The 15764-nt window shown below is 38.9% G+C and overlaps 1 protein-coding gene across 2 annotated transcripts in view; it reads right to left on the minus strand.

Moving 5' to 3' along the window:
* Positions 1-15152, minus strand: part of LOC145964533 (uncharacterized) — a 66650-nt gene extending 51498 nt beyond the window's left edge. The window contains exons 1-2 of one of the 2 annotated variants that reach the window (XM_083087419.1): positions 14998-15152; positions 14130-14920 (exon numbers count right to left, since the gene is read on the minus strand). In XM_083087419.1, coding sequence (XP_082943545.1) covers positions 14130-14220 — 91 coding nt within the window. In that variant the 5' untranslated portion in view covers positions 14221-14920; positions 14998-15152. The remainder of the gene's footprint in view (positions 1-14129; positions 14921-14997) is intronic. The other variant, XM_083087417.1, reaches the window with a different exon arrangement.
* Positions 15153-15764: the final 612 nt, after the last annotated feature.

Below are 15764 nucleotides of genomic sequence, written 5' to 3' on the forward strand. Positions count from 1 at the left end.
CGTGACGCATGTATTTACGTGTTTGTTTAGGAAAAAAACGAGCACCTTTTTGCTTAAATATTTGCTCAATTCAGAGGCGCATGGAAGAAAAGCATGTCCTCTTTTCCAAATGACAAATAAATTAATTTTACCTCTCAACTTGTCAATATTTTCTTACGTAAAGATAGACGTTACTTTCTTAATCAACGCTCTTAGATTGAGTGATCTTTCGAAAATGTTGCTCTCGTATATCATGAAAAATTAATACAAACCTTATTTATAATAGACGTGACTGCTCATAATAATTTCATCGTCTTTTTGAATTGGAATCCGCTATAATTTATTTGCCGCTCGTCCCACTCCTCCCCATAATTGTCAGCGAAGCATGTCGCGAAGGTGTCCGAGGTGGCCGAGTTTATTTCTTTTTCTTTCACGTAAGTAGGCACGCGCACGTATATACACATACATACACATGTGCACACGTAGACGTATAGGTGCCGACGTATTTCCTACCGGCGTAGCCGGCTGTACTGTTACCTGAATGTGGGATACGAGGTGGGATACTCACGGGTAACTACTGGTTCCATTATCGCGCAGATGCTCTAACGGCCGATTTCTAACGCCTGGCGGTATCCTGATTACCAGGACCAACGTTCGTCTCGGACGCAATCGATCCTTAATTTGTTCGCGTCATTGATCGTGATGAATAGGAGAGCGATATAATAGTGAAATTGTTACATTGTACATCCTAGATCTCTGACCGTGGATATACAGGGTGATTCAAAACAACCTGATGTCTTTGAAATATGATATTCTTGAACGAATTCTAAGACTATTTTTCCTCTTGAAAAATTTTGTCCAAAGCTTAATTTTTTCCCCAGACAGTCAATTTTATTGCACAATATTTGATCCTTTGAAGCGTATTAAATTATTATTGCAGTTTCTACACAATATTTAACAATATTATTACCGTCTAGAAGGGTTATAACGTAACTCTTAAGAATAAAATATCAAAAAAAATAAAAAGTAATTTAAAAAATTAAAAAATTAAAAAATTAAAAAAAAATTTTTTTAAGAGGAAAAATAGTCTTAGAATTTGTTTAAGAATATCATATTTCAAAGACATCAGGTTGTTTTGAATCATCCTGTATAGCTCGCGAGTGTTACAAGAGAGATAGTTTAATATGTTACATGACAAAATGACAATTGATTAATCGCGTTGCGAGAAGCAAATCAGCTGTTAAGCGTAGAAATAGGATTGCACGGCGGATTACATTGGGAAACTATACATTATGCAGTATATCTGACTCGATAATACGTCGGTCTAGAAAGTGGTTAACATTTTGGCCCCGTTTTTACTGACGTGAACCGTGCCGCGACGGTGGAGGCGCAAACCTGTCGGTGTGTAGCATGTGTGTCTTTCCCACACGCACCCGGCCGTTGACTTACACTAATCCCAGAGTGTGTACCCTCCGTATCTCGGTTAATTTTACGTCTTCGTTTCTTCTAAGGAGCGCTTTTCTCAGGCAGGAGACTGCCTGAAACGAGCACGGGGCGAGAACAATCAAATCTTCATTTATTTTCATCTCGATCACCTTACGTTGCGATTTCTTCGCGATCTTCGCGAATTTGTCTATCAAATAATGCCATTTTTCAAGATGGTAACGCACCCATACACATAGCTAGAAAAGTTCAATCTTGATTTGAACAGCATCAAAATGAACTTAACATCTTCTCTGACCAGCACAATTACCCGATTTAAATATTATCAAATCACTATGGATAGTTTTGGAAAAGAGAGTGAGAAGCAGATTTCCTCCTCTTCCAACATCTCTAAAGCATTGGCAGATATTTTGATAAAAGAATGGGACAATATTTCACTAGAAACTATTCAAAAATTGTATGACTATTCCAAGAAGAATTGAAGCTGTATTAAAGACAAATGGTGGCCCAATACCTTATTAATAAAGAAATATAATATATCTTTCATTTATACAGGGTGTCCTAGACTTAACGAATCAGCCGTTAATGGTAGATTCCTGAGATCATTTGGAAACGAAAATCTTAATACCAAAATGTTGAGGAAGATGTAGTTTCGGCGCTACAAGAGATTAAAGATTACCAATCGACGCGTTACGTTCTCCTGTGCAGGGACATAGCGCATCAAAGGGCCCGCGTACAGCGCAATAATATCGATATCAATAAAAAGATCGATATAAAATAAAAAATAAGATTCTGCAGTGAGTGCGATTGTGTCTTCGATGCGACAATAGTCAGTAGTTTAAACATTTTTATGAAGTCTTTCTCAACATTTTGGTATTAGAATTTTCGTCTCCAAATGATCTCAGGAATCTGCTATTAACGGCTGATTCGTTAAGTCCGGGACACCCTGTATGTATATATAATTCTAGACATATCGATTATTATTAGTGGCACTTTTCTCTTCCTCCGTTAATGCAATTGCATTACCTGGAATTTATATGAAGTAATAGAATAAGTGAAGTAATAGGAATAATAATGAAGAGGCTATTAAGACATAACACTATTTACACCCTATACGTCATTCATAAGCAGTGGAACAAATATTCTTTTAATAAGGTAGGTAAGTCGTTCCCTTTTAATAAGATTCGCGGAAACCATTATATAAATTTTGCATTACGTAAGATTATTTTATAAATTGCGGATGTAAAATATATAATAAATAAATGTCTGTCCAATGACGAAGTCCGCGGTCGGATTTCGCAGCCGCTCTAAAAGTCACCGGCGCGCGACTCCGGTGACTTGCGTAATTGCAAATGCGAGAGATCAGCGTCAGAGCAAAGGAGAGATTTTGACTTCTGTGGACGTTTACATAACGGCACGAAATGGAATGTCAACCGGCGCTACCGCGATTACCTTTACGTACGTACTATGTATGTTTGTAACGGTAACATTCGCGCGGAATCGCGAAATCGCAGCATCGTGAATTCGTGGAAAACGAAGGAAAACGGTGATTTTCCGCAGAAACGTAAATATCGGTAACAGCCGGTACGACATCGATAAATTAGAAATTCGGGCTGTGTAGCTGGGACTCGTAATTTACAATGTTCTCTCTCTAAAATGTCAGTTAAGTCTTAACTAACGTTAAAATCATAGTAATCTTTGGGTAATAACAGGCCTTCAGAGTGAAAAATATGAGGCATAATAACCGCTCGTACGGAATTATTTCGAGGAAATTGTCGTTTTTTTGTCGCATGAGTGATACAAGTGAAAACCGACATCGATTGGTCAGACAGAGTACGAAAAGTTGGCGCGCTGTTCTACTTTTGAGGGACCGTAAGTCATTAGCGTGAATTCATTGCATGAATTGGCGGTATCGAATCGATGTCTGGAACAAGGATCCAGATTCTGGATCGGTTCACTGTGTTACTATAACGGACACGTGTTTTCACGTGCAGCAAACGTTATACGTGTGTACACAATCGACGTACGGAATATAAATTACACTTCAACTCGTCGTCAGGTGCATAATGATTCAATTATAGAACTACCAGAATGAATTGAAAAGCAGAAGAACATTAAGCTTTATAATATTTAAAACTTTATAAGAAAAACATTAAGCTTTATAATTTCTTATTCATTTTTCTACGTAAACTAATTTATCATTATTTTACGTTTGTCTTTTACATTATTTTAATGACATCAGCCTTTCTTCTGTTGTTTTTTTTTTTAAACTTCAAAAAGCATCGATGAATATTCACAAAGTACGACATGTAGAAAGAAGACAAAAATTACATTTAACTTTACTGATATATTTTTAAAAAAGTCTAGAATATTTTTGAAAAAGTCTGGTCTTGCTTCAGGGATTAATCTTAAATTTGAAGATGGCAATATTTTCTCATCATTAATTACCCTGGACAAAAAAGTTAACCAACTAGTTTACATTATTATCAATCAGATTATTTTTTAACCTTTCCAAAATCAAAAACTTGCAAGACTACAAATCACTGGAACATTATGCAAGTGACTTGGAAGTGAATCATCAGTTTTCAATTCGAGGAGGATATTTAAGCACAAAACGAAAGTGCAAGTCCATCCTTAACACAAACTTTAGATTTAATCCATGAGATATTGCTCGCTCTTTTTTACTACGATGATGTAATGATAATTATTTGTAATGATAATTATCTGCGATTATATAAATAAGACATTCTCTTAAAAGCAGAAACAAGAAGCAATACCGATGTCGTTGGTAATCGCTATAATATGAACCGTAGCGCGGAAATCTCTGTTGAAAAGCCCCACTTTATCTTCTGTAATTGCGTGAACGATTACTTGTCGACGCTGATAAATCCTCAATTCACGATGATGCGCACCGCTTCGAAGATAGAAGCACCTAGAGTTAGGTTTCATTTATCATAGCATTCTTCAGACACGCGTTCCGCGATGATAGCGCGATTGTCTAGTCCTGGAAAGATTTTGAGAAACAATATCACACCTGCCGGCGCAAAAATTCCTGAGAGAGAAGCGAACAAACGACGGAAGTAACGCGGTCCATGACTCCGCGAGGTCATCCGCTTCTACACGACTTGGGAGTGCGGTTGCACCACCAACATTGGTCGCAAGTATGTAAATTCCCGTCTGTCTAATTTAAAAAATCCGATAATCGATGTAATTCAGTATTTATTGCGCAACGATTTTGGCAATTTAATAGTGTATAATAAGAAAAGAAAATAATATATACGCGCAGTATCGTTAACCCCTAAGGTTGCACAAGATTTAAGATAAAATAATGTTTATAAAAATATTGTATTGATATTGAAAATTTTCAAAAATTTATAAGTCTTGGTTTGAGTGAATCTTGTAGCAAAAATCTCGTCTTATATTATCTTGTCTCGATTTTATTAACAATTTTTATTTAATACTATTTAAAATAATATTTAATATAATTTTTATAATATATAATTATTTCAGATAATTATTAGTTATGTGTCATTCTGTTTACTTCCCAAAAAACATTATATATTATTAAATATTCATTATGAAAAGGTAATTACATATAGAATACAGATGGCTAAATGCAAGCGCACACACCCAAAGAACCTTGTACATGTGCTATAGTTTTATGTAAAATCTTTTATTGTTTATTTTGTTTATTGTATTAATTGTTTTTAAATTTGTTAATATGTAAACATTTTTATTTATTAAATAAATTTGCTTAAGTTCGTATAATATAGTGCGATTTTTTCTATCATTTAATTTACAAATATACACATGTATTTTAGCTTTTTTTTAAAAATCAATAATCTTAATAAGACCAATAATTTTTCAAGAAATTCAAGACAAGATTTTTAATTATCAAGAAGACAATGTCAAGACTAATCTTGACATCTCAATTTTATTAATCCCGTCGTTAGTAAAAGTTATTCGCTTGCGCAGAGATAGTTATAATGGACAATGCAACGATTTACATCATCGGCGCGCACGTTCCTTGTATATCGCGCGATGCGCTCCCAAGCAGGAAGGCAGGCAGAAGCAGAATGCGCACGTGTGGGCAGGTGAGATACCGGGTAACATACCTGGACACGCCCGCGTGTTTTCGCTATTATTCGAACGTCCTGCCGGTATCATACAATAACACGATTCGTGCTCGATATAAGCTATTCTAAATTATCAAGAATTCGCGAGAATGTGATTACGCAAGGGTAGATTTGTGGAATCTTATGCTTGAGTGTCGCCTGTTCAGGATTTTTCTGCATCCTGCGTTGATGAATCAGCCTTCCCTCTAACATTCTAGCAGCGTAATAATTGCTAATCACCGGCAGGTGCGGCAGGTATATTTGTGTATGTGTGAAATAATGCGACTAATGTAAATTTTCACTCAACCTTACTGCGCTAACGTAAGTTGTATAAGAATTTCAGCATCGATATATTGGATTTTTTTTAGATATTTCAGTAGCTTTTATTTAATTTCTCTCGATTGCCATAAAAATAAGTGTGCGCTAAGATACGTGGATGACAAGCACATTTAAGCGTTTTACCGCGAGGGAACTAATGAGCGCAAAAAAAAACTTGATTGGAACTAATGGTAAAAAGCGGTGCGAACGCGACCGAGAGGAAGGAAGGGAGAGAGAGAGAGAGATGTTGAAATTAACCTCGAACGAATTCTTCTCGAAAAGTTTGCAATTATCCGCATCATTTAACGTTCTAATTCGCTCACCACCAGTAATGGCCTCCTCGACGTGCCGAGATGGACGAACAGTTATGTCATCAGAACGCAGGTCGAGAGACCGGCATTAATTGGTCTTGCGCACCGTGCACTCGGACATGTATGTGCGTACGTTTTAATTAGCCGTCTGCACGTGAACGGGTGCAGTGATATTACAGTTATTTCGCTCGCAGAGGCACGTGCCACTCTGGGGGACGCTCTCTCGAGCATTGTACAATGTTCATAAATATATCTGCAGGGAACACGTGCGAGAATATGCGAGAATATGTTAAAATATTGTGCGAAAGCTGTCGCGATAAATTAAAAATAAGGAGACTCACCCTCATAGAATTTTAACGAAGCGATGAGGTTTATCGCGTTACTTGTTCTTGTAATCGCTTTATTATTTATCCGATGACACGCTTCATTCGCGACTCCCGCGATTTAATTTCGATAGAAATTAATAAGCCGGCGGCTACAAGAAGTTAATAAACTCAGCAGGATGCGGCAAATAATTTGTAACGTCGCCGGGACAGCTGTACGTTCGCAACCGGATGCGAAATGTGCGCACGATCGCGCCTGTTACCGATCCGTGGCACGAGTTAAATCTTGCGGAGAGTTCGACTTTGTTTTGCTATTCCGCATTCCGTGCAGATTGCACACTTTTACCTTTTTACAGCTGCGAGAGACCCTGGCTCGTCTTCCTCTCTCTTTCCCTCCTCGCATTTTCCTTTTTTTTTTTCCTATGCCTTTAATTATAATGGCCGCGAAGGTTGATGCTTATCTGCGTTGCATCGTTAAGCGGAAGAATAAATTACGGCGAGAAGGATTTTCGAAAACATACGGAACACGGGCACGAGGGGATCCATACCGTTAACATTACCCGGAGGAGCGTTCCATAAGCGTCTGTGTGATTAATGCAAAACAGTGAAATTATTTTCATCCGCATCTCTGCAGCCGGTAATCGACGAATGGAAGGACATGAATTACAATTACAAAGTTGCCTTGTGAAGCCACTCGAAATAGCGAGGGTATTTATTACCGCCTTACTTTCGCATTATGTAAAAATGCCATTAGCTAGTACATGAGTTCCTGCAACGAGCGATGTTAATAACCACGGATTTTAATCAACGATACACAGAGCGGAAAGATTCACTTCAGATCTTTGTCAAGGCGTATATATCATTAAGTTCTTCGCTATGGTGAAGATAGTGAATAGGCGACTTGTCGCGGGACATGTTTCTTCGTACATAATAATGGAAACGTCCTCGTTGCCGACGTCCATTCCAGGAAGGCGGAAAAGCTTCTGTATCCGGCATCGCGCATCAGAAAGTAATTCCACGATGATGATCGGCGCTTCGCTACGTTGATTACGCCACGTCAGGAGAAAAGAAACGCGACATAATCAGAAGCCAAATTGTATACATATGTTAATGAAAGACTGATGAGCGGAGGTGAAAATCACGGTACGTTGCAACGGTAAACGACGACGTTATCCCGTCGAAGGACGCCCGGGCTGTTGTCTAGATCACGTCGTCGAGAGGACGATTGCCACAATAACGCCACGAGCAACGGTATTACGCATATGCGGATGCGATCGCGCGGATAATGGCAGATGCTGGATCGCGATCGATCGGGAACTTTGAAGAATGCAACTCTCCTGGAGAAATGGTTGAGCTTTCCAACTTGACGCACGAGTTTAATTAAAATTTCTTAAGAGACACTTTTCGTGTCTCTTTCGGAATGTGTCTGATAAATATCAAGTCTCTCTTAACGTTACGCATCATAAATGACAAGTACCTATCACGATGACGATAAGTATTCAATGATAAGATGGATATTAAATATCAGAGATATGAATGTTTGATATAATTTTTTGTGTATTATTTTCTCAGACGTCCAAGCAATTTCCTTTGGTGGAGAAATCTTTGCGATTTAGGGTCGTTCAATGGTGGCTCTATCGGTGCGGGGGAGTAAAAAATCATGGAGCCCTTGGGAATCCCACGGATGGCGAGAGTGTCGTTTCTCGAGGACGAGATTGGAACTTCAGAAAACTGGCTCCAATCCGATAACACTGCGAAACTCATTCTGAATTCACGCGCATTATTGTATGACGGTAGGGGGAGAAGGGGGGGCTCTCTTTTCTCGGGACCAGAAGACCTTGGTTGGAGCCGGTAGATATAGAAATTGCCGTCGATTCGAACGCACTTTGCGAATCCGCTGCCTCGACTAACGGAAAATCTCCTCGTTGTGCTTCATTTACAATTTTCACCTCGCTCATGTAACGTTCGCATGTGCGACCTGTAATGCGTTGTGCCATGCTTGAATTGAGAGAAGCTATTCTGTTTATTGCCGGAAAGATATTAATTTAGATACTCATACGTACGCTCAAGCAATAAAACTGTATAACGTTATATTACCTGGAATTCACGTATAACTTTTAAAAACAAACATAGAAAGAGAGATGATTGGCTAATCTGATCGATCCTGTAAAAGTAATGATGATCTAAAGTCGTAAATACTTTGAAGGTTGAGGAATTAAAATTCGCGATGAAATTGATGAATCGTCCATTCGAGATCACAACATATATTTTCAAGCGAAACACGTAAGAAGGTCTGTGGTTTACGAGGTCCCGAAAACTAGTTTCGCGCATGCCTATCAATTGAGCCTATCCAAAATCTTGGAAGAAGTAATTACACTTTAATAAATAAATTAAAATATATATAAAAAATGCCGTTACGTAATCTAATAATATGTCAATTCGAGACCTATAAAAGAAGATGCAAAGAGGATGCACGGAGATGTGCACGTTGACGTATGAAAGCGCTAAGGAAACAAAATTGTTAGTAATGTCACGTAATCCACGTAGCCCGTTAGGAAGTTCCTCAACACAGTTACATAAGATTATGCAAAAATGTAGGTCGGAGCAAATGAAACCAATGCAAACGCTGATCGAACGATACCTAGATACTAGATCATTCGCCTACGTCGATATCCTGAGCTCGAACGCCAGGCACGTATTCGCGATCCGTTAAGATCGATTTATCATTAAAGCATTCCGTAGCAATGGGACACACTCTACTCTCGAGTACGGATGCCATTCCGTGATAGAGTCCACACGCGATCTAAATTTATGACGTAAATATACACTTCTTCTTCGCAGCGCTCGGATTATCGCCCAGCGATTATATCTGATTATACGTGATTTATAATTTGCGTGTATATTTCCAACAGAGCTGGAAAGAGGGAAAGAGAGAGAAATTTTTAAATACAAACGTATACATGTTATATTAATTAGCCCATACAGCACAGAACATTGTTGTAACATTGCAGCAATATTGCAGCAACATTGTAATATTGCCGCAACATGGTTGTAACATTGTAGCAATATTGCAGCAACATTTTAATATTGTCGCAACATTATTGCAACATTGCAGCAACATTGTAATATTGCAACATTATTGCAACATTGCAGCAATATTGCAGCAACATTGTAATATTGCAACATTGTTGTAACATTGCAGCAATATTGCAGCAACGTTGTAATATTGCCGCAACATTATTGCAACATTGCAGCAACATTGTAATATTGCAACATTATTGCAACATTGCAGCAATATTGCAGCAACATTGTAATATTGCAACATTGTTGTAACATTGCAACAATATTGCAGCAACATAGTAATATTGCAACATTGTTGTAACATTGCAACAATATTGCAGCAACATAGTAATATTGCAACATTGTTGTAACATTGCAGCAATATTGCAGCAACATTGTAATATTGCCGCAACATTATTGCAACATTGTAATATTGCCGCAATATTGCTGCAATGTTACAACAATGTTCTGTGTTGTATGGGAGGAATCAAGCTAGATTTAATTAATTCGATCGCGACTAATTGAATCGCGAATAAATAATTACGTCGATCATTTCGCTCTTAAAAGGGAAGTTTTACCGAGCCTCGAAAATATCCCCTCGAGGGAAAAAAGAAAGATAGGCCGTGGGTTTTTCTCACGGATGAGCTCGTGAAATTAGGTCCCGGAGCCGAAGTCTCGATCCTCTCGAGGGAATGCAAACTTTCATCGCCCGGAGCTCTCGGACAGTTGCGGACAATCATGCCCGCACACGTGGGTCGTCCACTTTCGTGAATCGAGACCCACCTTGGCACATTTCTCCTCGTTGAGGCATCGGCATTTCGCGCGACTTCCGGCGCGGAGATTCGTACTTCCTGATAAAGCGGCGCACGAGCCACGAAAAATGAATGCGCGATCGTTACGTTGACTGGCGGTGCTCGTATAGTTACGAGCGCTTCCGCGCCTCTCTTATTGCTGCTAGTTTGCACGATTTGAAATTGTAACGACCGAAGAATAAAGCGATTACATCTTTTACATCACGCGGACTCGCGTAAAGGCGCGCTCGCGCCGCCATTTTTCTTTGCCGCGAACTAAACCGCCTGCTAATCTCGTAAAATAATCGCGATGTGATTAATTATTTTACTCTTACTTTGACAAGCATGATGTCGGCAAGAAATTTGACAAGTAAAAGGTAATGAGCTGTCATTCTGTCTTTATAGATTTTTCGATGCCTAGGAAAGTATACTATTTTATTCATCATCGAGAAGCTTCCCTTGGATAGTCTAGTTATCTCACAACATTGCGTGGAAGCAGAAAGCATAACTTTATGATTAAACCAATTATCTAATTGCGTATTAAAGATGAATACGCAAGAACACGTCTGCCATTGCGATATTGAACGCGCGTAAGAGTGTGATTACAGAGTGTCCTTCACCCTTGGTTTGAATCGTGGATCTTCTGGTGGATTTCTTGAGTAAAAGTGTCTAGTACATATCAAATACTGCTGATGACTTTTAAAGACTAAGCTAGGAATATAAATAGATGATAAAATTATATTCTTCGAGCAGACATTTTTTTTATAATTCTAATTAAACCTTCATCATACTTGAAGATTGTATTGAAAATTGAAAGGTTGCAACAAATGATGATCTTCTGGTTTTGTTTTAAAAAAAGTCAATTGAGAAAATAATTAAAGAATTTGCAATATAAATCTGTTTAATGAGAAACTGTATAATTATCGATCTCTAAAAACAGCATGATTACAGCATGCTTGTAAATAAAACGAAAACGATGTAGAAGGAATTCATCCCTTACATGGCAATGATTGCGCAAAATGATTCTGAATGCTGGAAAGCACGCGGTGAGGACGTCATCAGTTTTTCTATCAAACGGAGAAAGTTCGACACACGACGGCAAGTCTTTCAGAAGGATAAATGGTTTGTTAGAAAAGTTTAGACAAAATGTTCTGTAGTAACATCATGCTCTGGAATTTACTGGACTCCAAGATTATACCAGATCAAGTTTACTTTTCAATAAGATATAAAAAGTACTCATTGTCAGATGAAAGAAGTTCTAAAAACATGAAATGAAACTTATAATTTAGATATATTTTTAACAGAAATGAAGTTCAATCTTTTATTCGATGATTGTGTTCAGTTTTTTCAAAGCAGATGAAAAAGGCTGCAAAATTCAGAACAGCTCTTAGCGCTCGTGACAACTTTCTAATGAGATACTTCATTATCATTTTGTCGTGCACTTTCCCTTCACGTGAAACTTACAATTAGCGCGATGATATTTTAAATGCGACTCATTTTCAAAAGTAAAAGATATTTTACTATATTATAAAAGTTTTAAATATATTGAATATGTATTAAATAAAAGTGAAATTATAACAATGTAAAATTTCAGAGATTACAAGGGAGAGTCAAGCAAAAAATTTATTCATTCGACAGTAATTGATGATTTGCGCCTAGTCATAAAATTTACCGTACATTTCGTTGAACGCCTCCCAAGTGATTTGGTCGATGGAACATTATTTATAAATGACCGTTCGTTCTTTTCGCTACCAGTATTGCGTCATAAATCTTATTACTATCTGTTTGCTGGAAAACTCCCATGTCACATTTCCCTGCGAGAAATTTCCTCATAAAAGGCATTAGTTATCGCGAGAAAATTCCCTGATGCAAAAAATGCGTCAAGAAAAAATTTTAATCCTTTGAATGTCATAAATAAAATAATGCAAAAATAGAAATAAGGAAAGATAGGAAGTTTTAACTGTACTTTCGAGGACCGCTGCTAAAATTGGTCTCATTAATTGAAACGTTGGTAAAATTTATTTGCGGTTTCAACGAGAAAATTGGCAATCTTTTCTACCTACTAAACCCTCAAAGTCTTAAAGTTCGTAATGTGGATTTATTACGCGGCATCACGTTCCATATTCAAGAGCACCGCGAACGATTCTCGCGATTAGGCTTGAGAGACTCGTTAGAAGAGATCCTTGGTAACGACGTCTCTCGATCTCTCCTATTTCACAGGAGTGAATGTGAGAGTCGTTCGCAGAACTAATATCTGCAAGGCCAACCACCGCCGATAAAAATACTTAGGATAACGCACCCTGTTTGTTCGATCTCAATCTCGAGCGTCCCGGGCTCGTTCGTGTCCCCGAATCTTGCTAATCCTGTGGACCAAAATTCGCGAACCCGTCTGCAACATCCGCGCGCATCATCGACAAAAATACACTTTAAAGCTGATTTCATTCAAAGATGCTTAACGTTGTGCCCATTATTCGATCAAAGCAGATTCGAAGAACTTACAGAATCGGAGTGGAATTTAAAAACAAGATTTGTTTCTATAATATCGCTAAATTAAATCTTATATCTACTTTCTTATTTAATCTTATATTTTTTATTATATTTTACAGTTTATAAATATGTAATATACGCGATTTATATATATGATCATAAGTGAATATAAGACTGACCATTTTCGACCACATTAATGATGTCATTTCAGATATAAGATAATATGTCATTAATGAGAGGAATTTTTTATAAGCTTACTGGCGCTATATTTGGAAAAAGAGAACGCGATTTATGCTGACAGGTGACAATCGAAAGAGGACAGATTGCGAAATGTTACACAGTAACGGCGTTTTTTGGTGACACAGCCAGAGAAACGTAGATAAGTCTCGTCTAGATCGCTGATACTAGATCGGCGGTATCGAACGAGCGCGAATACTTGTATAAGGTACACACGACTGAGCACCATAACCCGCGCAAACCGTTATGCGGTTTATAACACATAAAGCTTAGTAATGCTTCCAATGTGTTTCCGTAAATTTGTGCAAGAACCGGCAATCTCTTATGATTAATTAAAAGTATTATTGATAACATCCACGATAAAGCATTCGAGCTGTTGAATTTGTATTTTTACATCATGAGAGATATTTTATAATAGCGCAAAGAGATCTCTCATACACACATGATCATCACTTTTCCCTCTTTTGAATCTTTTTGTCTGTATGCATACACCTTTATAAATAAATGGCGAATTTTATTTCGCACGTTTCATTCATTCATTCAACGCTGAAGATCGGCTTTTTAATTTTGCATTCGTTACTTCGTGCACATTTTTAATTGCACGGAAAGAGAACTGGTTACGCGTCGGCTCGTTTCTGCCGAGCCTAGCGTTACACAAGTGGTATACGGGTAGATGTCCTGTTAATGGAAAACGCCGCATTATCTCGAGGTGAACGCGGAAGAACAGGTGTTACAAAAGAAATTATCACGTGCACGCGCGACGTTTCCGTGTTACTACTAGTAGAGTAGATTCACTGTCTAGCCGTCGTTGATGATTAGTTATACGTCAAAGGGTGTAATGAATAAATTAAGGCCGATGTTGAATCGAGGCTATGCGAATCTCCCAATAAAACACGCGATGCAACGTTATTTAACGATGAGTATAATTATTTGTTGCTTTAATAAAACGGTCGTTCACACTTTACACGTGACGTGTTTTAGTGAACGTTCTATAAAATTCACTTTATTTTGTACTGCTCTTTTTTGTCTAAATATATAGCCGTACTCTATTGGACCGAAACTCACCCTCGGATCGTGTCTGAACCGCAATAGTCAGCAGAAGCGGCACTAGCAGAAGCAATTTCGTAAACCAAAGCCTCCACATGTCGTCGCCCATCTGTTCGGAGACCCTCGAAGCGGCAGCACTTTGAACTAGTTCAAAGTTAGGGAAAAAATACGCGCACTCTCACGTGAATCCCGCGAGTATCGGTGCTAACTTGTCCGTTACATGGGTACCAAAAGCGACAGCTCCAGCGAGCTCCTCGCGGTCACCTTTCGCAGTCTTCGACAGTAGGACGATCCCCGAAAGGAATATCCAAAATCGTCGGAAAAAGTGAATAAAAAAAAAATTAGGAAGAGAAACGTGGCCGATCGCGCTGACAACTTCGTATGATTGACCGTTAAATAAAAAGGTGAAAATTAACACCTGGTTATCGAATGAGAAAAGGTTTACGAGAGCTCCGCGCGACGGAGCGGCCGACCGATTGACCTTTCTCCGGGTGCGTAACTTTGTCTGTGTCCCGGTGAGGACTGAAGGGGAACCAAGGCCCGCCGCCGGGTGTTGGGGAACCGGAGAAAGGTGTATCAAGAGAGAGAAGCCAGAGGCGAAGCGGATAGGACCCCTCTTCGCCAGTCTCTCCCTACCCTTTCGACTCCTTTTCCCCGCTTCTTCTTCTTCGTCATCGTCTTCTGGACTCTCTCGGTCGGCCACGGCACCGGGACATGCATCGGAGAGCTTCCTCGATCGACTCTTTGGCCAGCCCGAGTCTGGTTGGTGTCATCCATTTGTGGCAGAACTGTGCGGACCCATCTTTTAGCTGTAATGATAGTTTGTATGACAATATTGTAAAAGCAATATTGTCAAACATATGATACAGAAACGTCTAGTATTCACTTTGTAAATTACAAGAAACATTAAATTCGCTGGTAGGTCAAGGTAGGTCCGGTATATTTCTCCTCTTGGCCTTGTATGGCTCGTGCTACTGATCGACCGGTGTATCCGTTAACTGTCGCAGTTGTATTGGGCAAATGTAGCACGCACTTTGAAAAACCTTAGGTTGACAGACGAGATCAAACCAGCGCGAAGAGTCTAATAGCACTCTTCTTCTCATGTGAATGCACTCGATCAAATGACAAAAATTTACGAAAATATATAAAAAAAGAGTATATTATTGAATCTCTCTCTCTCTATTGTATTTATTCATTATATTCTCAACAGCCACTCTGAGCATCTATATTATATGTACTATCAACAATAGGCGTATCTCAATATTTGTATTCTTACAAAATCCTCTGGATACGAATGCGATGAATCCTCGCCTCGCAAATCAAATTTATATATTCATGACTAGTGTCCTACTGAAAAAACACACGACACTAGGACATTATTCTTACGGCTACTCTTATTGCCCGGTATGCGGGACACCTGTTATCGTGCTCTCAATGAACTCCGAAGATTGGTGGGGTTAAAAGGAGAGGGAGAAGTACTGTTTTCGAAGCGGCTGTAGTCGAAGGCGCGAGGTAGGAGATTCGTGTTATAGGTGCCGACCCGCGAGGACCTACATTCGCCAGCACAGTGAGGGATGCCGCGATCGCCGAGGACGCTGTCCTCCCTTCCTCTCTCTTTCTCTCTCCGGGTCGAGAAGGCCCCGTCTCCTCAAG

This window comes from Camponotus vicinus, unplaced genomic scaffold, assembly GCF_025532165.1.
Source record: "Camponotus vicinus isolate PSW18456_S1 unplaced genomic scaffold, iyCamVici1.0 SCAF_13, whole genome shotgun sequence".
NCBI classification, from domain to species: Eukaryota; Metazoa; Arthropoda; class Insecta; order Hymenoptera; family Formicidae; genus Camponotus; species Camponotus vicinus.